Below are 25,597 nucleotides of genomic sequence, written 5' to 3'. Positions count from 1 at the left end.
GCCAATTTTTTGGCCACTCTGAGTGCAGTCCTCTGTCCTCCTCCAACTCAGCCTAATCTCCCACCTTAGGGAACTTAATTGGGCAGTATCTGGCCTTCTTGTGACCCCTGCGTGTGATGACGACCAGGAAACAAGCCATCTGCATTCACCATGCATTTCTGTTTCAGCCCCCTCATCCAGGAGTCTGGGTGAAGACTGAGAGAACCCCCAGGGAGACTGACCAATTGAAAAAAACAGAGAAGAACAAAGCTTTGAATGTATTATCCTCCGTATAGGGACCTGCTCACTGTCAGCAACTGAAATAAAAAAAACTTGTGGAACTTACGAGCTGAATGTCTCTGCTAGAAAAGGAGGAAGCAGAAGGCAGGGTCATTGGGAGATGGAGTGTGATGGGAAGTGAGTGCAGCATGGAGGAGGGTGAGGGTTTCTTGGGCTGAACATGCCAGCCCCTAGAGCGAGTTCAGTTCTCTGCCTCCCTACCCCCACCCCATCTCTCTGCCTCTCTTTTCAAGGGCAGAATAAACCTTCCCTTCAACACTTGTTCTCCAAGGACAGAAGAAAATGAAGAGCTCTGTGTTAGCCTAGGCAGGGGCCTGGCAGCAGAAGGGAAAGGGGACCAATAAGTCTCTCCCAAGTCCCTTAATGGGGCCTGGAATACGCAGTAAATTGTTAAGTTTGGGTTTGGGAAGCCAATTTGGGATGCCAAATTGATAAGTTTGGGTTTGGGAAGCCAATTTCTGAAATTTTTGACAGGCAGATAGCATTGTCATAGCAATGGCTAAGATGTCAGCATGTACCTATTTCCAGCCTGTATGGTAAGTGTGTCACTGCTACCTCAACTCCAGTTCAAAATTTGGTCTGTACCAAAAAGGGAGCCTGGATCGTCCCCTACCTCCTTTCCTAACCCCCAGGAGGACAGTTGGGGTCCTCAAAGTACACAGCCAGGAAGTTGCTTGAAGAAGCAGTTTAAGTATAGTGGGCAAAGCTTGGCTCTGGTGTGAGACTTTTATTTTCTGTCCCAACTCCATCCCTTTCTAGGGCAAAATTTTTTTAGCCTCTCTAAGCCTCATTTTCTTACTGTGCATATGGAAATAATAGTAGCACCAACTTCCCAGGGTTCTTATGCAGATTAAATGAGTTACAGAACGTAAGGTGTGCCAAACGGTGCCTGGTGCAAAGTAAATGCCTCAAAGAATGTTAGCTAGTAGTATTGCTTGCAGCTTAAATCTACTCTTTTACCCTGTATTGATAAAAATCTATAATCTTTTTGTTCTAAGTACCCTGTACAATACCTTGCACATAGCAGATGTTCATTAAAAGTTCAAATTGAACCTGGAAAGAAGTCAAACAAATTATACTATAGTCTTTTATTCCCCCTCATCAACTTTATTAAGAATTTATGTACAATAAACTGCAGCCATTTAAAGTGTCTGAGTCAGAGTTTTGGCAGTGTGTCCACCCTGAAGCCATCACCACAGTCAAGATGCGGAACATTTCTATCACCCCCAAAAGACTCCTTGTACCCTTTGCAGTCCAAATCTTCTCTGCCCACAGCCCCGGGAGCCAGTGATCTGCTTTCTGTCACCACAGATGAGATTGCCTTTTATATAAATGGGATCACAGAGAATGTACTCATTAGTGTCTGACTACTTTGACTCAGCACAGTGATTTTAAGATTCATCCATATGGGGTGTCTCAGCAGTTCATCACTCTTTATTGGTGAGTAGTATTTCATGGTATGGCTATACCATGTTTTGTTTACTCACCAATTGATGAACATTTATGTTGTTTCCACTTTTTAGAAATTATGAAGAAAGCTTCTACGAATGTTGTTATACAGGTCTTTGTGGAGGCGTTTTCATTTCTCTGGGGAAAATACCTAGGAGTGGAGTGATTGGGTCATATGGCTGGTGTTTAACTTTTTAAGAAACTGTTTGGTAAACAGTTGTCCAAAACGGTTGTACCATTTTACATTCCTAGCATCCCAGAATGAGAGTTCTGATTGTTTCACATCTTTGGCAACACTTACTATCAGTCTCTGAAATGTTGGCCATCCTTATGGATGTATAGTGGTATCTCGTTGAGATTGTAATTTCTGTTTTCATGATGACTAATAATGGATATCTTTTCATGTGCTTATTGGCCATTTGTGTGTCTTCTGTAGTAAAGTGTTCAAATCTTTTTCCATTTAAAAAAATAGTTTATCTTTTTAAATAGAATTATAAACATATTCTGGATAATAATACAGTCTTGAACTGTATTTTAATATGTATAGGTTTTATATTCTTAAATTGAATATAAAGCCTTCCCCCCCACCCACACACAAAAGACCTAGTCTTTGTTCACAATGACTTTTACAGCAATTAGGTACATGGTCTGTCTCTCAGTAAGTACATATTAAATGAGTCTATTTAGGCCAGGCACTGTGGCTCATGCCTGTAATCCCAGCACTTTGGGAGGCCGAGATGGGCGGATCACTTGAGGTCAGGAGTTTGAGACCAGCCTGGCAAATATGGTGAAACCCCATCTCTACTAAAAATACAAAAAATAACTGGGCGTGGTGGCACTTGCCTATAATCCCAGCTACTTTTGAGGTTGAGGCAGGAGAATCACTTGAACCCAGGAGGTGGAGGTTGCAGTGAGCTGAGGTCATGCCACTGCACTCCAGGCTAGGCAACAGAGCGAGATTCCATCTCATAAAAAATAAATAAATAAATAAATAAATGTATTTAATGTGTAAATAGAGGGTAAAATAGTAACAGAATAATTATTTTAGCTGAGAAAAAAAAAAAAAAACCACTGAATCTACCTTAGAAGTTTTATATGAGAGTGTTAGGTTTGGTAGGTAGTCTTGGTAGATAGGAGATGCTCTTCTAGTTCTGTGGAGAAGAGCCCTATAATTAAGATATGCTTTTGTTTGTGTTGTGTGTCCCCTTCTTGCTAGATTCTGTGATTAAATTTAAGAGGAAAATGTGCATAGAAAAACTTTTTTCTTTAATTGTAACAAGGATACCTACTGTATGTTCTCACTCACAAGTGGCAGCTAAATGATGAGAACTAATGAACACAAGAGAACAACAGGCATTGGGGTCTACTTGAGAGGGGAAGGTGGGAGGAGACAGAGGAGCAGAAAAAAATAACTCATGGGTAGTGGGCTTAATACCTTGGTGATGAAATAATCTGCACAGCACACCCCCATGACGTGAGTTTACCTATGTAACAAACCTTCACATGTACCCCCAAACCTAAAATAAACATTTAAAAAAACTAAATAAAAAGAGGGGGGAAAGATAAATGTAACAAGGAGCCATTTGCATGCTTCCAAAATTTTGCCAAGAATAGCCAAAGCACTGGATGCGCCCCTTTTAAAGAATTTTGTGGTGAAGATCCCCAACCTTGACCTCGTTCCATTCCCATTCCATCTAAATTTGGCAGTTTTGTTGTTGTTTGGTTCCTGACTTCTCTAACTCCCTAAGAAGAAATTGTCTCAAGTAAAATTTAGAGCCTGGGGAACAAAAGCTTAGTAAGGTCATAGGTTTGCCTAAAAGGATCGACTGAGGCACCTTGTTTTGGAGAAGATGAGGATCCTTGGCTCCCAGAATCTGTTCAGAAATCTTTCCAGCTAAAAGCCAGTTTCTTAACTACATATGTTTCAAAATCCAAAAATACAAAATAGAAGTTTACTAATGATATCACAAATGTCCTAGGCCTACTACTAGGTTTCGTGGGTGCCACTTATTTCATTGGACGTGTATTCATTTTATTGCCAAAAGCTTCAGACCGAATTTCAGGTGAGTCGCTGCCTCCATGGCGGCGGTAGTCAGATGATTTCTCTGTGTTCTGGTTGGGACTGAGCAGACCACAGCCACTCAAGGATCCCTTGAGAGCTGCGAGTGTTCTTTTTGCTTTGAGGATGTGCCGTGAATGGAAGCCAAATACTAATAGACAGGACATCCTGTGATTCCCTTAGTTTACGATGGCCAAGGATGTTTGGGATTTTTTTTTTCTTTTTTTTAATAAGATGATTACTGCTTTTTTTCCTGTTAACAAGGGAGCCCAGATGATGATGTCCATTTGGCTTTTAGGACTCTAACTAGCAAACAACTAAGCCCCTGCAAAATCACATGAAGACATTGGAAAATCTTTTTATGTAAGACAGAGATGATTTGGTCATCGTTCGCAATGAAGTGACCGTCAGTTCTGTTGGCTTGAAATAATAATGAACCAAAGAGGGGGAATGACCAAAGTAGAAGTGGAAATTAAGCATGTTAAAATAAAATTCTGAAATCTAGTATACTGTAGTACACCTGTACACTTAGGTATTATGCAAATATTACATGTGAAGAAAATATGAAAAAAGTTCACAAATGTAAAAATGTTAACAAAAGCAAGATGATTATTACAAACGTGTATATGGATTATATTAGTTTTCCAGGGCTCCCATAACAAATTACCACAAACCAGGTGGTTTAAAATTGGTCCTCTCACAGTTGTGATGTGGGAGGCTAGAAGTGTAAAACCAAGGTGTTAGTAAGGTCGTGCTCCCTCCAAGGTCTCCTTTGGGAGACCCTTCCTTGTCTCTTCCGGCTTCTGTTGGCCCCTGTGTGCTCCTTGGCTCGCAGCTTCGTCACGCCCATCTCTACCTTTCATTATCATGTGGCCTTCTTCATTTGTGCTTTTTACATGGTCGTCTTTTAAGGAACCAGTCATTGGATTGAGGGCCCATCCTAATCCAGTATATCCTCACCTTAACTAATTATATCTGCAAAGACCTTTCTCCAAATAAAGTCATAATCTGAGGTTCCAGGTGGATATGAATCTTACGGGGGACACTATTCAGTTCTCTATGTGTGTGTGTGTGTGTGTGTGTGTGTGTGTGTGTGTGTATGTGTATACATATGAACCCATTTTTATAAATGACTGTATGTGTGAAACACATACACACATGTACTCTCCACCAGACACACATAAAAGATGTTTAGGGCCAGACGTGGTGTCTCACGCCTGTAATCCCAGCACTTTGGGAGGCTGAGGTGGGCGGATCACAAGGTCAGGAGTTCGAGACCAGCCAGCCTGGCCAACATGGTGAAACCTCGTTTCTACTAAGAATACAAAAATTAGCCGGGTGTGGTGGCATGGGCGTGTAATCCTAGCTACTGGGGAGGCTGGGGCAGGAGAATTGCTTAAACCCAGGAGGCAGAAGTGGCAGTGAGCTGAGATCATGCAACTGCACTCCACCCTGGGTGACAGAGCAAGACTCTATAAAAAAATGGTGTTTAGGAAGATATGAATATGAGTGTTATAACTGGGTGATGGAACAGTAGAAATTTTAAATTTTATTTTTTATCTGTATTTTCTGCATTAGTGAAAATGGACAGATTTTTTAATAGAAAAATCTGGCCTTTTGAATAAACAGTAGCACTTTGACATCGTAAAAAATTGTAGATTTTTATTTTTACTAGTATCCTACTTTAAGTTTGTTGTTCCTTTGCCCCATCAAACTTTAAGGAAATATTTTAACTTTAAATAATTAATCCTTTGTAGCATATATACATATATAAATATATATAATGAATCCATTAATATATTTGTGATATTAAATGTTTATTATGCTTATTATTATAACAATAACTAAAGCTGAAATAATGCAAAGTAAAATAGGTCTTTGAGACATTGAATCAACCAGTGTGATTGTCAGGTTTTTGGTTTAGGTTTGGAAAGCCAAAAAAAAGAAAATAAAATTTATAATTCTCAGTTGCTGAACTCAAACCTTTTTTTTCCTTAAAAATGTTTTTAAAGTCTAAATTAACCCTAGGAACCTAGAAACTCGGTATGGAATCAGGATGGGGAGGCATTTTACCAAATTTTAAAATTTCATCTGTTCAAATTGGCTGAAACACTGGGTAACTTTTAACACATGTATCTACTCTAGAACTGACTTCATCCACTGACCCTTCTTAGTTAGACATTTTTGCCTATAGTAACATCTCTAGTTATTTAGTCAAAAAGTTTACTAGGTCTTGTGGTCATTTCCTTTTTCTTAATTATCTTTGAATGCTTGTTAACTAATTGTTACTGTTCTGTCTTTATCCCAAGTTTAACAAAACATTCTCAATTCAGTAGTGACCTCATCCCTAACATTTGTTGAACTACTGCAGTATACTGTATTAAAAATTTTGTCCTTTGCTCCCGTAAGTCCTCATAGCATAGCACTGCAGAATCTAAAGAGGAGACTGCAGTTCAAAAAGCTTCCCTGCTTCCACTGTCCTTCCCAAACCCATGGTCTTACCATGTATCTGCCCCTCCGATTTTTTTTTTTTTTTGGAGACAGAGTTTCACTCTTGTTGCCCATGCTGGTGTGCAATGACACGATATCGGCTCGCTGCAGCCTCCATCCCCCTCCCCCACCCTGGTTCAAGTGATTCTCCTGCCTCAGTCTCCCGAGTAACTGGGATTACAGGCGCATGCCAACACGTCTGGCTAATTTTTGTATTTTTAGTAGAGATGGGGTTTCTCCGCGATGGCCAGGCTGTCTCAAACTCCTGACCTCAGGTGATCCATCTGCCTCAGCCTCCTAAAGCGCTAGGATTACAGGCATGAGCCACCACGCCCTCTGTTATTTCTATACCTGATTTGGTTTGAACATGGCACAATTTTTATCTACTTTTTACTGGCATGCTCAGTTTCTATACTTCCCTTTGAAAATTGTAGTGATATTACACTGATGCTAGAAATGTAACTTTACTTTTGACCTGTGACAAGGTAGTAGAGAAGGAAAGCAGAGATACTGCAAGGAGTGTGTGTGTGTGTGTGTGTGTGTGTGTGTGTGTGTGTGTGTGTCTAAACTGATTTTTGTCAGGGGCTGCTAGGTACTTCTAATGCAAAAGTCTGTCAGTTCATTCTTCATTCCAGTAAATAAATAGAGATGTTTAATGATTAAAAAAATTCTTCTGTTCCATATACAATATATACAATAATGGTATCTGGTTGCCCAAATGAGAGTACCAGAAGAACAGGGAAGGGAAAAGAAGGATGAACTCTGATCCTGGGGTGGAATTTTAAGAAGATATGAGGAAATCCATTCTCTGGCTGAAATGAGAGAATCATTTCACACGGGAAAAGAAGTTTTGGGGACAATGCACTAGGGAGCTGGTAGTGAAATAATGCTGCTAGTTTTGGTAGTATTTCCCCACTGCTCCACCAACTTACCGTTTATCTTAGCTCAGCTGTAGCAATGACCAAAATTTCCATTTGCTACTTCCTCATAAAGTGCAGGAGGGAGCCTGTCTTGTATGTAATTCGCAGTTTCTTCTCTGGGGTTGGAGCATGGGTTTGATGTAGAAGCAGATCAGTACCTTGCCAACTGAACCCAAAGAGGTAAGTTTAATGTTGTGCTATTTCCCAATTTGAAGTTTTCAATTTTGATTCTGTGCCAGAGTCTACTGTGGAAATAATTAAGAGGAGTAGATAAGCACAAATACGGCTGAGGGCATAAGGATGTCTTTTGGAGTCAGATTCACTGGAATATTTTTTGCCACTGGCCTGTACTTCCCTCAGCCTGTTAATAGGCTTAATTTTATTGTTACTTCATTTTCCATTTTCATTTCAAAATGTTCTCATGAGTTTAAAACTCAATTTTACCATAATGTATATACAGACCTTTGGACAGGCACCAATCTCTAAGAGTAGAATAGTGAGAGGTTTGCTTATTTTTTTTTTTTAGAAATAGATTTTTCTAAACACATAGTCAAGATACCAATCTGAAGTCTTTCATTAGCTTTGAAAAAATTATAAGCAGTATAATGTACATGGTCTCTGTCCATTTTGACTAATTTACCACAAAAAGCCAATTGAGAGACTTGAACTCCAAATCTGTAGTGACTAGAAATGTGCGATGTGATGATTCCTACGATATTAACATAGCGTATATGTTATAGCTGGCAGCTTTGCCAGCCAAAAAATCATTCCCAGCGATAAACTGAGGAACTAGCCACCCAAATCTCTACATTTTGAGCTTTTCTTCACAGAACTTAAAATCATCTTGGTTAAAGTGAAAATGTAAAATGAGGTCTTGGTAGAATTTAAAAAGACAAAATGGCTTTCTTAAAGACAATTGTGTCCTCACTTGGAATTCTTTTTTCTTCCTGCTTAATCTCATGACATAAACATGAGAGCAAGGAGAGTCTTAATTAAAAGCAAGAATCCTAGAATTCGTCCTAGGTCCAAATCCCTGCTCTGCCACTTAATAATTGTGACAAGTCACTAAACCTCTGAGTCTGTATCTTTTCCTACATAACATAAAAGCAGCAGCGATCCCATGGCATTGTTGCAAAGATTAAATGAGAAAATTCCTGTGTTACTCTTTCATTAGGCATGTGGAAAGTTTTCAATAAATATTAGTTATTGTAACTTGTAATCTAGTTCCCCTGCTTTACTAGTGAAGAAAAAGAGAGCCCAAAGAGTTGAGACACGTGCCCATTTATCCAACTGGTTGATAGTTTTGGAACTAGAAGCTGGTGACCTTGATGCCTAAAACAGAGCTCTCATTAAGCTGCAGTGCAGCTAGGGAGCTTTTGGTATGTGTGTTCCAGACATTTCTCTACTCACCTTAAAAAAAAAAATACATAGAAGACAGGGTCCTTTAGTTCACTCAGCCCCAGTCTGTTCCTAGCCATCTCACATAGCACTAGGGGCACGTATTGATAATTGCCTTTTGTATGATTTGGGGCACCTTTGTTTGCATTCATTCAGCATTTATTTATTGTGTACTTACTGTGTGCCACACACAGTTCCAGACACAGGAGATACAGCTGTAAACAAAACATATTCTGTGAAGTTTCTGCCTTCATACAGCTTCTATCCTGGGGGCAAGAGGAGTAGACAGATGGTAAACAAACAAGATAATTACCAATGGTGTTAGTATCACCGAGGGCAGAGTAGAAAGATGTGGGAGTAACTGGAAGCGGCCACTTCAGAGGTGGGCATGGAGGGCTCACTGGAGAGTTGACATTTGAGCCGAACCTGAAGCATGAGATGCAGCCTACCCTGCCAGGTGCCGGAACGAGCTGCTCTTCCGTTGCATAAGGTCTTGAGCCCCAGTTATCCCTAAGGATGAAACTTGAGGCTGTGGTCTGTCATTTGTTTCTTATTATGAGAAGGTTTAGAAAAAACAGACACCGAAGTGTACCTGAGAAGGAACTAGCACCACCAAGAGTACAAGAGAGCTCAGAACCAGGAGGTGGGGACCACTCCTATAAAATGTGTGCACCACAGGACTTTGCCTAGTGGCAGCATGATGGCCGCATACACTTCTGCTATGTCACATGCACCTCATTTTATGCAGTGGACTAACAATGGAGCATGACCGCCCACTATGGTACCAGCAGCACCCATGTCTTGAAAGGTTGACCCAGGGCCCTGCTGGTTGGGGGCAGTGTGGGCATGACTGGAAATGACTTGGGATCATGGGAGAGAGCTAAGGTCAGGGTAAGAGGGAACGAGGCCAAGTAGGGCTGGGAAAGTAAACAGAAGGCATATGGTCAAGAAGGAGTGGATGTGCTGGGAGCTGAGTTGGCGGGGGAGGGGGTGCTGAGAAAATTTGGTGCCCTGAGGAGACCAGCCAAGCCCTGTGGCATGGGAATGAGCTCTGGGTCATTGAAATTATTTTCAGAGCATGGACAAAGCCACCCACTGCTAGAAACAGATGGACATTTAGGCAAATGTAATCAGCTGCATTTCTAACCATATGAAGAAGCGTATGTCTATGTGGGGCAGGGAGGGCTTAGCCTTTTACTCTCTCATTGTACATGTCAAGTTTCATTCATATCCATGGACATTATGAATGCCACAAAGAACTTTTTTAGAATTCCAAAATTTCTTCATACCCTGGGTAAGAGCCAAATTTCCAAGTCATTTCAGGGCTGTAGCTATTGACTTGTTAAGTCTGAGTTTAGAAAACAAAACAAAAATCCACCCGTATATGCTGTTTTAAAAGTTTGTCTTTTTTTGTTTAGTTACCTTAGGGTGGCTAGCCAAACTGAGCTTTGTATGCAAGGAGCTGCCTAATGAATAGTAGTGGATGAGGTTAATGCAGATAAATAACAATGAGGCTGTTAAAAATGGAGTTGATTTTCAAGGTGACTCATGGAATGTCCTATTGTGGGCAGTTGGAGATATCTGCCTTTTAATGATATTGTTTTTTTTTTTAATTGTATGTAGAATACTTGGTGATATGGCAAGAAAGAGCTTAATCTGCGTGTTTTGAAAAGTAATCGTTAATGGTAAAAGGGATGGGCACCCTGAAATAGAGTATTATTTTTCTGTTCATTCTCTCTCAGAGGTGGCAGTTATTAGCTGGCATAGGAGTTCTGATTGTCAGACTAAATGGAACTTTGTACGCACATTTAAAGCATTATCGTTAAGCAGTGACTGATAATGAAGAGCACATTCATATTGGAATGATAGGCCTCCTGGAAAAGCCTGCAGTAGAGAGGAGGCACCTCAACCCTGATAAAACTCACATTTATCTCATCTTCCTCTAAACAGCATAGTTTTCAACATTCTTACACTGGTTTTCTTCACTAGTTCAAGACCATCAATGTCTAATTTTGAGAAAAAAAAATAGTATATTTCGGTGTCTATATTTTAATGAAGTATGTGTATGTTGTCATTATGGACAGTGTCCTGATGTTTCTCCGTCATCCTTGTGTGAAGTCAGTTCGGCGCTCACGCCCCTGCCACATGGAGAGGCCTGGCCACAGGGAGGGTCTGTGCCTGGAGGAGTTGATCTTGCATTGTCTGTCTAATCCCATCACAGTCATAGAGAAAAAATAAAATATGTGCAGGTCTGCCCACAGCAGCTGTGTGTGCTATTACCTGGAGACAATAAATGACTTCTTAAATTCCCATTGCAGCCCTAGGATCCATGCATATGGCAGTTAGTCCACAAGTTAAACAGAAGCTTTACTACCCAGTTTTAGGCAAAACTCCACAGTTCCTGTAATCTCTCTCCAGGAGATTTTATCCTGTCAAGGTTTTTCTTTCAAAGACACCCTCTTTGACTCCCTCTTTGCTCCATCCTGATCTCCCTCCTCAAACAAATACTTTCTGTCTGCCCCACATTGCAGGTCACAAATAAAGAGAAAGTGATGAATCTAGAATGATCTGGTGATATTCTTTCCCTGGGTGAAATGTTTAAATCCTGCCTCTCGAGGTATTGAGCCTAGAGAATGAATTATGCGCAGATGAAAAGCAGGATGTTTCTGGTTCAGGAGACACATTTACACTGTCCCTCCCTATGGAAGCCAGTTCATTATTAGGGGAGGCTGTGGGAGATTTAACGTCAGCCTTTTGTGGTGAGGACGCTGGGAAGGAGGCACACAGGCAGGATCTGTGTCATGCATGACAAGGCTTTTCAGAGGAAAAGACGTTTGAGGGGATGTCTGTGATGAGACTGAATTTCTTCATTCCCTTCCGGAGGATAACATATATTCTAATGCAGAAGTAGTCTTTGAGAAAAACTTTTGAGGTTTCTTCCTTTGGCTAAGTATTTAATCTGTTGGCATGAATGTACAGTTTGCAGGTTATTTTAGAAAGATGCCACTTCTAAGAGAAGAAAATATTGATGATTGATAAATCTCTTTTAAAATTCTTATAATATTTGCAGATACTTAGAAATGTTTACAAAACGGCTATTTCTGTTAGAATAACACAAAATTCTTCTAAGTAAAAAGCCTTCTTTACAAGTGCATTTGAAATAATGCACCTCACTTTACCTGGTATGTTAGAACAGGCCAACTTTGACAATCTTAAAACCTTTAACCAGGGAACAACTCTGTGAAATGAGAATTGACAGTGTAGCCTTGACCTGGACCAAGCAAAAGTCCAATGACTGGCAAAGAAAGGCATTCTTTTGGATCACAGGTCCTTCTCCCCTGTTGGCATGTGTAGAAACATTTTGAAAGGATCTCAGACACCTGGTTACTTGGACTTAATTTCCAAAGAAGCATCGATATTTCTAACCATTACCTTAATAAACCACTTTGGTTATAAGAAATTCAGAAATCATTATATGCTCAAGCCCAAAGAAATAAGTTTCTTAGGTGAAAGAAAAATATACTTTTTCTTTGTATCTCTCTTGTAGTCTGCTCATTGTTTCATTTGCATGCAACTGGGTGAAGAGTGCACTGCATGTATTTACCCTAAACTGTTGGTAGTGGATTACTTTCCCCAGTGATGGGAGAACATGTTGAAAATAGAGATTGTTATGAGAGAAAAGAAAGACAGTTACACATATCACACATATGAGTATGGTTCTTACTGTCACACGTGTGAACAGAGTACATTGGTATGCGGTGGGTTGAACTTTCAGAACATTTTATATTGAACATGAAGTTTCCAGTTGAATGTGGACTCCTTCAAGGAGTGACATAAAGAAGGTAACTTTAAAAAAAAAGAAGGTAGCTTAAATCCAAAAGGCCCTTTAAAGGCTCAGCCTCCAAGTGGGTTTGGAAGAAAATCCAGGCCAAATAGGGTCTCCTTACAGAGCAGCAGATAGCCGTCAACCACTTATGGAAGGTGTTCTTCTGCAGATGAGCATGCCTAAATTTGGGAAGTTTGATGAACGCAGACTTTAGATGATATAAAAATGAAAAAATCAGGCTGGGTACTGTGGCTAACACCTGTAATCCCAGCACTTTAAGAGCGCAAGTCAGAAGGATTGCTTTTTGAGCCCAGGAGTTCAAGATTAGCCTGTGCAACATTGTAAGACCCCTGTCTCTACAAAAAAATGAAAAGTAAGCCGGGAGTGGTGGCATATGCCTGTAGTCCCAGCTACTTGAGAGGCTAAGAGGATCGCTTTAGCCCAGGAGATTGAGCCTGCTGTGAGCTGTGATGGCACCACTGCACTCCAGCCTAGACAGCAGAGTGAGACCCTGTCTCTTTAAAAAATTTTTAAAAATAATACAAAATAAATAAATAAATCTGTCCAGTGTGGGGGTTCACACCTGTGGTCCTGGCTACTCAGGGGTGCTGATACAGTAGGATTGCATGAGCCCAGGAGGCAGAGGTTGTTGTGAGCCAAGATCTCACCACTGCATTCCAGCCTGGACTGCACTCCAGCCTGAACAACAGAGCAAAACCTCATCTCAAAAAAAAAAAATCAGAATAAGTTCCACGTTAAACCCTTTTCCTTATAGCCACACACGCCAAATGGGACCAGAACCAGATCCTGGGACAACAATTGGCCTATCATTAACCCCGCTGGAAAAAATATACATATATGTGTATATACTGTTTTGTCCTCCAAAATAAGGGATCGATGAAAGTGCGAAAAGAGAAAATGAGGACAGGCAGCCCCCTCCCCTGAAGTATGGCTGATAGTGTGTTTGCAAGGGGTGGGGCAGGGCAGAGAGACAAAATGAATTACATAAGAAGAAATTATTTCAGTTAACACTCGTAATGCTAGCTAGGACATTTTATATATTTGCTTAATTTGGAAGAGCCACTTCTCTGGAATAATTCACAAATCTTGCCAAATTTGTTCTTGGACAAAATTGTTGAATATTTTGTAGTTAAATTTTAGGTGCTGAACTGGTAAAGGTGGTAGAATTCATAGTTTCCTCAGTAGGCTAACTCAGGTCTCATTGACTCACGTAAAACTCCATTTGTTTTAGTAAGCAGAAATGCAGTGTCTAATGTGTCTGATTCAATCACTACTGCAGAGCATAACATTGCTGTACCTCTCCACCCAACACCACCGCCAAATACTGAATAAAGGATGAAACTGAGCAAAATCTACACATTGGCCCTTAGCTGGAGGCTGTCCTTTTTCTAAAGTCGTGTGTATCAGTGTTCACTATCCACAGACAAGCTAGAATCGTGACTTTGCCTGATAGAGGTCTGAAGGGATTTGTGTGTGTGTGTGTATGTGTGTGTGTGTGTGTGTGTGTTTTTCTCTCTTTTTGCAAAACAAAACAAAAAACCAGCTGGGTGCAGTAGCTCATGCCTGTAATCCCAGCACTTTGGGAGGCCGAGGCGGGCAGATTGCCTGAGGTCAGGAGTTCCAGACCAGTCTGGAGAACATGGTGAAACCCCGTCTCTACTAAAACATACCAAAAAAATTAGCTGGGCATGGTGGCACGTGCCTGCAATCCCAGCTATTTGGGAGGCTGAGGCAGGGGAATTGCTTGAACCAGGGAGGTGGAGGTTGCAGTGAGCTGAGATCGTGCCACTGCATCCAGCCTGGGCGACAGAGCGAGACTGTCTCAAAAAAAAAAAAGACAAACACTTATTCCCACCTTCCCAGAAAGACATTCTAACATTCATGTAACAAGTGTATAAATATATTGTGATTATTAGTTTATTTTCAAGTAGGGGCAATAAATGCAAATTTGTTTTAAAATAAAATTTAAATACAATATTAAAGTATGGTGACCCAAGGACTGCAGTGCTAGGAAAGTGTTCCTCCCTTATCTCCTACTTGCTGTGGTGTTGCACTGACCAGATGTTTTTTTTTGTTTTTGTTTTTGTTTTGTTTTGAGATGGAGTCTCACTCTGTCACCCAGGCTGGAGTGCAGTAACCCAGTCTCAACTCACTGCAACCTCTGCCTCCTGGGTTCAAGCGATTCTGCTGCCTCAGCCTCCCTAGTAGCTGAGACTACAGGCGCACGCCACCACACCCAGCTAATTTTTATATTTTTAGTAGAGACGGGGTTTCGCCATGTTGGCCAGGCTGGTCTCGAACTCCTGACCTCAGGTGATCCACCCACCTTGGCCTCCAAAAGTGCTGGATACCAGGTATGAGCCACCGCGCCCGGCTTGCACTGACCAGATCTTAAACAACAGTGATCTGGCTGAGATTCCAATTGAAAGCCACACAGTGGGAGATAGTTTCTCCTTTGTAAGGACAGGACAGAGAGATGCTCGTGTCCCAGAGGCCATATGGCAAGTCACCTAAGAATAAAATGTTGTTTCCATGTAACAGACATGCTGAAGATCCAAACATGAGAATAAACCCTGCACAGTGAGTTGCTCCTTGTTCTGTAATAATTAGTATAACCTTACCTTTCATAACCCATTTATCTTTCTTGACTGAGTCTTTGGGAAGTACTCCATGAATTAAAAATTAGCCTTTTGAATTGTATAATTCCTACCTTCCTTAGGATGTTGATGTAATTGGTAATATCCTTAAGGACTAGCAGTCCTGGATTGAAGTTTGTGTCCACGTTTGTGGCTAAGGGAAGAGTATGATTCCTGCCCTGCTTTCCTCCCAGGATTCTTCCAAGGGTCAATATAACCGCTTTTTCTGTAAAAAGATATAAAATTTCCTTGTGTTATCCACGCAGCGTTTCTGCAGACTAGGTAGGGACAAGTACTTTTACCTTTATATTGTCATATAGATTGAGACCACAGAAATCATAATGAAATCTTAGGATTTTAGAATGTATCCACCTAGGGACTAGAACAATTTAATACTCTCTCACCTGAGTTTAACATTTGGAAAAAATATATAAATGTTCTTCTGTGAATGTTTTAGCCACTTGTATCATTTAGGTTTGACTATATGGAAAGCACACCTGTAGAAAAAGCAGGAGCTGAAAGAATTGGGAAGACAAAAGGGTGAATGGTAGTGCAGGAATACAATCCTTTTTCCACTTTGGCTGACACTTGACTTGTGGGAGGTTCAGGACGGTTCCCCTTCCAGGGAAAGTGAGTCCAGACTAAGAACTCTCAGGCCTGAAATCAGAAGAGCTGGCTTGTTTGGATTGGGGGCAAACAATGGGAGCAAAGACAGCCACAGGGTGAAGTGGGTTTAGAAGTACCTTGCTGTAATTTGGAAAGGGGAAGATCGATTATAAGAATATTCCCATCAGCAGGGATGTTAAACAGAAATTAACTATATTGATTTCGTTGCTATTAATTTGAAATAGGTATTTAAGTCTACTCATTTAATGTGTTGTTATTTTATTTCTCACCTTCACTGGTTCATTTAATCTGTCTTCTAAACCAGTTATCCCACAAGTCCCTTAACACATGGTGGCCCCTGCCGCAGGGCTTGTGGGGACTACAGCTGTGTTGGCTAGCGAGGGGGTATGGTGGAGATTTGAGTGATGTGCCTGGTAACTAAGTACCCAGAATTGTTCTAAAGCCCAGATCTGGTGCTGTTTTCATTGTTTACCTGATCATCTTAATGAACTACTTGAAGACAGACAGTGCCTTGACTTGCCTTTGTGAGCTGAATGTCTGTTTACATTATGAAAGGACAATTGTTGTCCTTAAGTGAATGTTATCAACAAAGACTTGGAGGAAAGTGTGATTTATTGACAAACTGCAGCAAATGACTTGCTTCCTTGTTCATATGGATTTTTAAAAAGATGTCATTACTCTTCTACCTGTACTTCTGTTGCATATTACTTTCTCTTACGTAGCCACAGAACGTTTTTACTCACTTGCGTATGGGTTATTTTTCTAAAACACAGATCTGTTTGTGTCTTCTCTGCTTTGCATTTAGTTTTTTTTTTTTTTATCATTTGGATTAAAAATTTCATCTCAATTTGGTTTGGTGCCATCTAGCATAACCCTGGGCCTCGACACCATATCCTCCCTCAGTACACTGCCTGGTAATGCAGAAGCTTTCCATTACTGCCTGAAGAAGAAACCGCTAGAAGAGCCCATCAGCTGCCGGAAGTTATGCCAGTATATTGTAATTTCATCAGTCCAAAATATTTTAGATTTTGAATTTTTTACCCTTACTAAGATTATACATAATTTGCATAGGTGATTTAAAAAATTGACTAGATTTAAAAAGCAAATGGTTTTGTTTAATAAATGATAGACTAAAGAAAACAGTGGAAAGTTATTAACCAAAAGGTAGAAAACCTTTAATAGTGGTGTAGAAAGCAGTAATTATGGTCACACTATCTGAGATTCTAATGCTGTGAGATTTTTCAGATCTTTACGAGAAAACAATTTAGAGATAAGGGTGCTCCTGGGAATGGAGAGATAGATATTTATTTTTACATTTATTTCTGGATAAAACCTTCGTTTAGCACTTTAAGGTAGAAAGCAGATTTTTATTGCTTTCATGAGCATAAATAGAAACTCCAAGCACAACTATTTCATAAAATATAGATTTTTGTCTAAAACCTATATACTATAGATTTTGCTATTATATCTAGTCATGTTTAAAAATATTACTTCTGTATCTCTAAATACCATTTTTCACTAAAAGGAATCAGGAATGCTTGGAGAAATTACTGGTTTTAGATCTGAGGCAAGAAATATATAAGTTGGGCTTGGAACATATTGTCATATTGGAAAAGAAGAAGGTTATCAAAGACCACTAAGACTGTGTCAAAAGAACTCAGAAGCCAGCTTGAATAAGCTCTTGCAAGCTTTTATCAATAAAGGTATAATTTCAATGGATTGAAACATGTCAAATATGTTTAAGTCCGTGGATTCATAATTATACTTCAAAATATAAGAACAAAAACTTGGTTGGTCATGTTTGGGGAATATTAGGGAACTACTCATCACTTTGAAAACTGGCCAATAGAGAAAAAGAGTTAGGCACCTCTCCTGCCTTTCCTCGATGACCTGTATCTCAGGGTACCTCAGAGGGAATTTCTCTTTGTAGAATTATTCCAGCTAATAAATCAAGAATGAATAATAGAATATCACTTTGAAGTTTTAGTGAATTATTGGATCTAGGCAAATATCAGAGCTAACAATATCATGGAAGCGGGCAGTCAGAAATTATAGTTATATGCCTTCTGATGGAAGTTCAAAAATGCCATGAAATAGTCTGTTTGATGTAATTGTCATATACTGGCATAACCTTTGGCAGCTGATGGGCTTTTCTACTGGTTTCTTCTTCAGGCAGTAATGGAAAGCTTTTGCATTACCAGGCAGTGTATTGATGGCAGATTAGGTGTCAAAGCTCAGAGTTGTGCTAGATGGCATCAAATCCCCATCCCATTAGAACTTGAACAAGATCAAGGCTCTAGATGGAATTATCAGTCTATAGGGATGCAGAGGACAGAGAAACATTTTAAACCACAGCAGTGTGATACAATGAGAAAAATCCAGAATGTGAAAACTCCAGACAACCCAGTTCCTTCAACAACTTTTTTTTTAAATTGCAAGGAAAGATTAGAAATAGAGAAGAAACTTATAAAGAAATTTAAAGAACATATCAAAGAATCATAATGTATGAACCTTATATGAATCCAGATTCAAGCAATCTGAAGTTAAATTTGAATTATAATATATTGAAATGCCTATTTGATATAAGTAATTATTTTCATTTTTAGGTGTGATAATATTGTGCTTTTTAAAAAAATTATTTTTCAGAGACACACTGAAACACTTATAGGTGAAATTATGTGATGATTGGCACTTACTCCAAAATAATCTGGCTTGTAGACTAGGATGGGATTGACACAAGGGGAGTTGATAGGAGTATAAATCAAACAAGATGGTCAAGTATTGATAATTCTTGAATCCAAGGGGTAAACCTAACTGGTTTTTTATTCTCTTTTCTCCCCTTTTGCATGTATTTGAAAGTTTCCAAAATAGAAATTAATACATAGCTATAATATATGCATATACATATATACACTATATCAATATTTATGTATTCCACAAACTAGGTAAAATTGCAAATTTTCATCCAGGTTTAAATATTTTTTTTTTAATTATACTTTAAGTTCTAGGTTACATGTGCACAACGTGCAGGTTTGTTATATATGTATACATGTGCCATGTTGGCATGCTGCACCCATCAACTCATCAGCACCCATCAACTCGTCATTTATATCAGGTATAACTTCCAGTGCCATCCCTCCGCACTCCCCGCTCCCCACAATAGGCCCCGGTGTGTGATGTTCCCCTTCCCATGTCCAAGTGATCTCATTGTTCAGTTCCCACCTATGAGTGAGAACATGCGGTGTTTGGTTTTCTGTTCTTGCGATCGTTTGCTAAGAATGATGGTTTCCAGCTGCATCCATGTCCCTACAAAGGACACTAACTCATCCTTTTTTATGGCTGCATAGTATTCCATGGTGTATATGTGCCACATTTTCTTAATCCAGTCTGTCACTGACGGACATTTGGGTTGATTCCAAGTCTTTGCTATTGTGAATAGTGCTGCAATAAACATACGTGTGCATGTGTCTTTATAGCAGCATGATTTATAATCCTTTGGGTATATACCCAGTAATGGGATGGCTGGGTCATATGGTACTTCTAGTTCTAGATCCTTGAGGAAAATTTTCATCCAGGTTTAAATATTTTTAAAATAATCCTTTGTCACTACACACCTACTAGAATGGCCAAACCGCAAAACACTGACGTTTCCAAGTCTTTGTAGTGAGTGCTATGAAATAATGTATGAAGCTAACAGATTACTCTGGTGTATACTGCCACAAACGAGGTAACTTTTTAATATCACACCTAGACCTACAGTCAAAAGGGAGACTCTAAATTGTGTTATAAATTAGGAATCTCAGAACCTGAAAAACATTTTATTTAATTGGAGAGATATAAAATGGTACTGCATGAAAAATATGTGAAATTTAATAATTTTAATGCAAATATGTAAAATAGAAAAAGAAGCTAAAGGGCTTAGCCAGAGCAGGACTTTTATGTCCCTGGAGTCCTGCCAGGATCTTGACCTTGAATAGGTATCTTTTGTGTTTCTGAGTTAATTTCCTTGTTGGTAAATAAACTTCTTTGGTTTTTTTCTAGTTGGGGAATGGCAGTCAATGTGTATTCTACCTCGATAACCCAAGAGACTATGAGCAGACATGACATCATTGCATGGGTTAATGACATAGTATCTTTAAACTACACAAAAGTGGAACAGCTTTGTTCAGGTAAGACATATTCTTTTAAGTGTTTACCTAAATGTTTACAGTCTGTCATGTGGAATGTGATTTTATGAACCACAGCTGCTGTATTTTGGGTAAGAAAAGGTATATATTCTATTGGCATGTAATCAAAGGGGGAAAAACTCAGATATAACTAAAGGACATATTGAGAAAAGAGTTTATAAGCATCCAGGAGCACAAGCAGAGCCACGCGGACACGTATTGGAAAGATCTCTTGCTTGAGCTTTGTAATGCCTCTCACTGGCTCCTAGCCTCTTCTCTGTCATTCCGTCTGCCATCACACTTGCCTCCTGAAAACACCAATTGGTTCTTACAACACTCCTCCTTTAAAACCTCCAGGGCTCCACATTGTCCTCATACAGGATAAACTTCAAACTCTCTTCGTAGACTAATGAAGTCCTTATTAGTCTCCATTCCACCCTCCACATCTCTCTCCCTCATACCTCAGACCCACAGAATAATCTTTGTTCCCTAAAGACTCTTTCCCTTGTGTATCCCATAGCTTTTTTCATGGTTCCTTTGCTGAGGTCTTTCCCCTTCTTTTCATTGGTGGGAAAATCTTGCTAACACTTTAAAATCTGGTTCACCTGCCACCTGCTCTGGGAAGCATTTCCCAGCCTCCCAGGCTCCGTGGTGTTCCCGAAACACTGTGCTGCTCGTCCTACAGAATGTCACTTGCCACGCCATGTTAGGATGTCTAACTCCTCCTAGCCCTGAAGGTGCTGAGAATCCCTGAGGACAGGACTGCATTTTGTTCCTTGTTGAATGCCTGTAGTTGCTTCTACTTGGTATGAGGTAGGTCTGCAAGGAATATATATTGAGTTAAACTTGTTTAAAAAATAAAAATATTTGACTTCAATGAGAAAATAGGAGGATGTTTCGAAAAGCATGCTGCTAGGCCAGGTGTTGGTGACTTACGCCTTATCTTAGCACTTTGGGAGGCCAAAATGGAAGGATCACTTGAGCCCAGAGTTCGAGGCTGTGGTGAGCTATGACTGTGCCACTGCACAACAGCGTAGGTGACACAGTGAGGCCCTGTCTCTAAAACAAAACAAAACAAAACAAAAAATATACTGCTAGTAAATTAATCCATTCTTAGGTCTGAGTATTTATGAAAGAAATAAGCAGTCCTCCTTTGGAAACAGGGAATGTTTCCTTCCAGTAAACAAATAGATAAGAGATTTCTTCTTTCCCTTTGGCTTCAACATGAAAATGGTATTAGAAAATAGAAAATACCACTGAAATGTATTTGTGTGAAATTTCATGAGTCAGAGTAGATATGAAGAAGTCAACATTGCTCTTTTTCCCAGAGGGTCAAGTAAAAAGATTTTTATACAGTGCAGTTAGAATTTCAAAAGCCCCCAGTAGTCACTTTCAGATGTTGTCTGAGTCCAGCACCCACCAGTGTAAATATTCTCCCTTCACCAGGTCTGGATTTAATCAGAATACTCCTAGAGAACTAACTTTGAATATGATTGACATCTCTTTCCCTGTGATCATTTTTCCCACGAGGAAGACGGTAAGGTTGGCCAGAACTTAGGCGTTGCCTCACCCACAAATCTATGCGTAGGTCTCAGACATGAAGTCTTGTGATTTATGAGGTCAGTAGTGGGTGCTAGCTAACCACTCCTTTGCCCTTCAATACAAGATGGAGAAAAGCTGACTTAGACTATGATGGTTATGTACCAGGCATATATATTGTTGATCTACTGAAGTGTCTCTAAAAGTTACTTTCGGAAACAACTTGTATTGCAGCTTATGCAACTTCAGATCTCTACATACCCAAATATTACTGTGCTGTACTTGCTATGCATTCTTGAGCTCTCTAATATTTTATTTTTAACTTGCTGCCGAAAAAGAAACCAAAAACAGTTTCTGTTATTAGGAATCACTTTGTTGATAACGCATACCCCTTTGTATTGTAATTGTGAAATTGTCTATTTCTTCACGATGCCTAATGCACGGTTTTCCCTCAGAAATACTCATTTTGGAGATGAGTAAACTGCGATTTGCAACTGCTAAGGGGCAAAGACAAAAATGTGTATCTTACCCACAAAGTGGGTATGTGTGCGTTTGGATAAGGGAAACAAGGTTGGTTATCAAGAAAAAGAGACATAGGAAGGAAGGGGATAAGGAAAAGGCTCCCAGAGAAAATCCCCAGGCATGAGTCTTAAATATTAAAGGAAACCATGAGGAACTTCCTATGCTGAAATACACTTGGAGAGTTTTTGGTAGCAAATGAAATAAGAGCAAATTGTAATTTTTAGATTCTGTAGTAAATGTATTTATAAGCAATATGCATAATCTTTGCAGATCTTTAAAATTTCTCATAAAGGAAATTCAACAAAATTTTAAGGGACGTTTGTAAAGGATTCATATATGGTTATCTTAAAGCATTTACAGCTTTTGTAGCTGCACTGCCATCAAGTGTGGCTTGATTTACAAACACAAAAAACCTGTAGAAGCAATTTTGATCACTATTTAACAGATACACATAATTACCATTAGAATAACTTACTGGTTGCCTAAAATTACAAGATTGATGGTTCAGAAGAATGAAGTAGATTTAAAGTTTCCTTTCTGCTCTGAAATATGTTTCTTGCTAGAAGAAAAAAAAAAAAAAGGAAGTTAATCTCCATAATAGAGAGACAGGTCTTTTATTTTAGGTAGCAGTTTTCTCAAGGTATAAACTAGAGACTCTGTGCTTTTATAATTTCCTGGGGAACTGATGAAAGAAAGCAGATGACCTTCTAAATCAGTACCTCTGAGTGTAGCCTAGAAATCTGAGTTTAACAAGTACAAGTTTAAGTACTTCTGTGCCGCAGCCTAGAGCTTGCAGTACATTTTACCCTAAACCAATAAAAATGAGGTTAAATTATCCAAAACGTCCTTGAAAGTTTCCTTGTTCATAATTTAATCTGTGACTTTTGTCTTTAGCATTTAGCAGGAGGAAGCTATCTTTCTGTTTATTTATTTATGAAATTATTTATTTATACCCTTCATTGTTCTAGAAAATATTTAAGGCAGCTAGGACAGTGCTATTAGGATAGGAACAAAGCCAAGTATTGTTGACTTAAGTGACTTATATTCCTCATACTTATGAGTAGTCAGATTTCTTAGGTAATATTTTTCTTCAATGTTTATTTTAATTTTTTTAGTTTACTGTGTGGGATTTTATTTTAGCAGTATGCCCAGGAAAAACATACACGAAATACTTTCTCATATTTAAAATGATTTAAAATTTCAACATCATTTCTTACTCTCTTTCCTGAAGACTTATGCTCCAATCCTGGTGGTTCCCAGTTTGAATTTTTTTCCTATTGCATTATTTCCTATTTCTGTTTTTAAAATTTTCCAGCTAAGAGATCTCCCTCCAGCTCGATATTAAAACTAACACCAGCTTTTCTTTAATTCATGAAGAGCTAAAAGATTGCCTCACATTGGTGTTGTGTTTTATTGAGTATTTTCTGCCTTTATGTAACATCTAATTTGTTTCCATGTAGGCATTTTTAAAAGCTTTTTAAAGGAAAGATGGTGTGAGAAAGTAGAACCCTTGGAAATATGTTTGTAGTAAGTTACAAAACAATGAAAATGACTCACTGTTATCTCCTGTTTTTTTATCCCAAGAATATAACCTCATGAAAATTTTCTTTGAACCTCAAATCTGGGTCATATAATTATATGCATATCTGGTTTTCATTTATTTCTTGTGACAAACAACTTTTAAGTTTCAGGTAAAAATGTGAGCTGTGTAAATGGAGAGTGAGCTATTAATGAATGTGAATACTACCCATAATAATTCAGCAATCTGTTGCTCACCTAAATCTATTTTGAAATGAATAATTGCAGATTTTCCATGGTGGAGTGAGAAGGTTGAACCACATGTAATATCAGATTCATTCAGCTTATAAATATTTTATATTTTAATTCAATTGCTTTATAAAAGTTATAGGGCTTTGTAGGGGGTAATAGGGAATTTTTTTGGTGTGTGTTAGTACTAGCTCAAACTAATTTACTAAATCTTTTATAAGGTAGTGATGAGGGTGAATGGACAGCATGGTGCTAAAAATCTCTAAAAGCTTTAACAACTTTAGATACCTTAGTGGAGGTGATAGAGGCGACTTAGAGAGGAAGAAAAGGAAATGGGGAGGGAGAAGTAGCATGGAGTGGGGGAAAGTGCGTCTTTTACTTCTTTTCCTCTCCCTCACTCCTCACCTCAAACCTCCTTTGAGACTTCTTTGTGACATTAATTTTCCGTGCCCTGATCTTCTGCCTTAGGCTAGAGCTAAGCAGCAAAGTCACTGGGTCTATTGCTGGGTCATCCTTGCTGCTTGGCAGACTGAGCACCTCCCTTGACTCCCATCCTCACAAGGCTGGTGCAGCCTGCCCTTTTCTCCCTGTGCACCTTCCCTCCCTCATCCCCACCCCTCCACTAGCTGAGCAGACACTTGCCTTGCGGCAAATGCTAGATACAGTCTGCATGTAGGGCTGGCACTGCCTGGACTGTCACTATATCCTGGACTGTCACTGTCTGTCACTGAGACCTGTTATTTTCCTGAACATTTTAGTATTTTAATAAAATGTCATTTGAATTAAACCATTTTTAGATGGAAAATTGAGATATTTTCTTGACTTGCTTTAAAAACATGAAAGAGAAAATGATCAGGATCTGATTCAGTTTCAATTTGTGCTTCACTAAATTGGTGCAAGCTTTGTCTTGGATCAAGTCACTGGTATTTTGTTCTTCCAGGAGAGCTTCTGAATTTGGCAAATGATATTGCAGTCACATTTGCAGTTCTGGTTACGGGATGGCTGTGTGGAAGGAGCTGGTATTTAGAGTACACTCTGGGATTCACACAGGTGTAGCCATCAGATGCCCCTGGTGTAGGTCCCAGGGCCTACCCTGATGACCATCATTCCTGAGCCCAGCAGAGTGTTCTTTGTGACCATTTTTGGCCGCAGATTTGTGCCTGTTAAATAGGTTGATCCCAGCCTCATGTGTTGCCCCTGTGCCTCCTCTCTTCCATCCACAGAGACCTCTGTCAGGACAGGTTACTGATGAAATCAGCTCAGAGTCTAAATTTAGTAGGGCTTGTCTTACTGGCTGTCTGGTATTGAAACCAAGTAAGGATATTCTGTCAGTGTCTGTAAGCGTAAGAATTTACTTAGCTTTATAAAATCATTGTTATTTGCTGTAAGAAAGTTAGATTATATTACTATTGTTAGGGAGATAATTGTAATATAATGAAGTATTATTCATAGTTGTGATACATTACATAGAGTCTTTTTGGGTTTTTTGATGAAGTTTTTTTCTCGAATTATTTGACTTATGCTAATTTAAAAAGTTTATATGGTCTCAGCATATCAACTAATTGGAGAAGAAGGGGACAAAAAAAGAGTTGGATAATGGTGGGGAGGGGTCGAACCTCATGTTCAGTTGCTCCAGGCAGTAATATATGTAATATACTCTATTGTCTCCACTAGTACACTGGTTGAAAGGGAGTTTATTTTTGGAGCAGGATAGATAACACAGTAGGTTTTTTTCCCCTCCGAATTTGTTCATTTATGTCTTGACACTTTGCTACTGAAGATAAACAGAAATTGATGTTTCTATTTTTCTTGGGGCTTTTTGTTTACTGTCTTTTGTAATGCTAAATACCATGATGGTGAAAAGTGTGTATGCATTCACCTTCATTTACCAGATTGCT

General features: G+C 39.3%; 1 protein-coding gene across 4 annotated transcripts in view; it reads left to right on the top strand.

The window, feature by feature from the left end:
* Nucleotides 1–25,597, top strand: part of MAPRE2 (microtubule associated protein RP/EB family member 2) — a 161,146-nt gene that overhangs the window by 68,914 nt on the left and 66,635 nt on the right. For all 4 annotated transcript variants that reach the window (XR_012427186.1, XM_005586881.5, XM_005586879.5 and 1 more), the window contains one exon: nt 19,747–19,874. Coding sequence is in view for 3 of the 4 variants with exons in the window: in XM_005586879.5 (XP_005586936.1) it covers nt 19,747–19,874 (128 nt within the window). In the remaining variant the exon portion in view is untranslated. The remainder of the gene's footprint in view (nt 1–19,746; nt 19,875–25,597) is intronic.

Source organism: Macaca fascicularis, chromosome 18, assembly GCF_037993035.2.
Source record: "Macaca fascicularis isolate 582-1 chromosome 18, T2T-MFA8v1.1".
NCBI classification, from domain to species: Eukaryota; Metazoa; Chordata; class Mammalia; order Primates; family Cercopithecidae; genus Macaca; species Macaca fascicularis.
The sequence above is the reverse complement of the archived record's forward strand: the minus strand, read 5'-3'. Positions and strand labels throughout refer to the sequence as shown.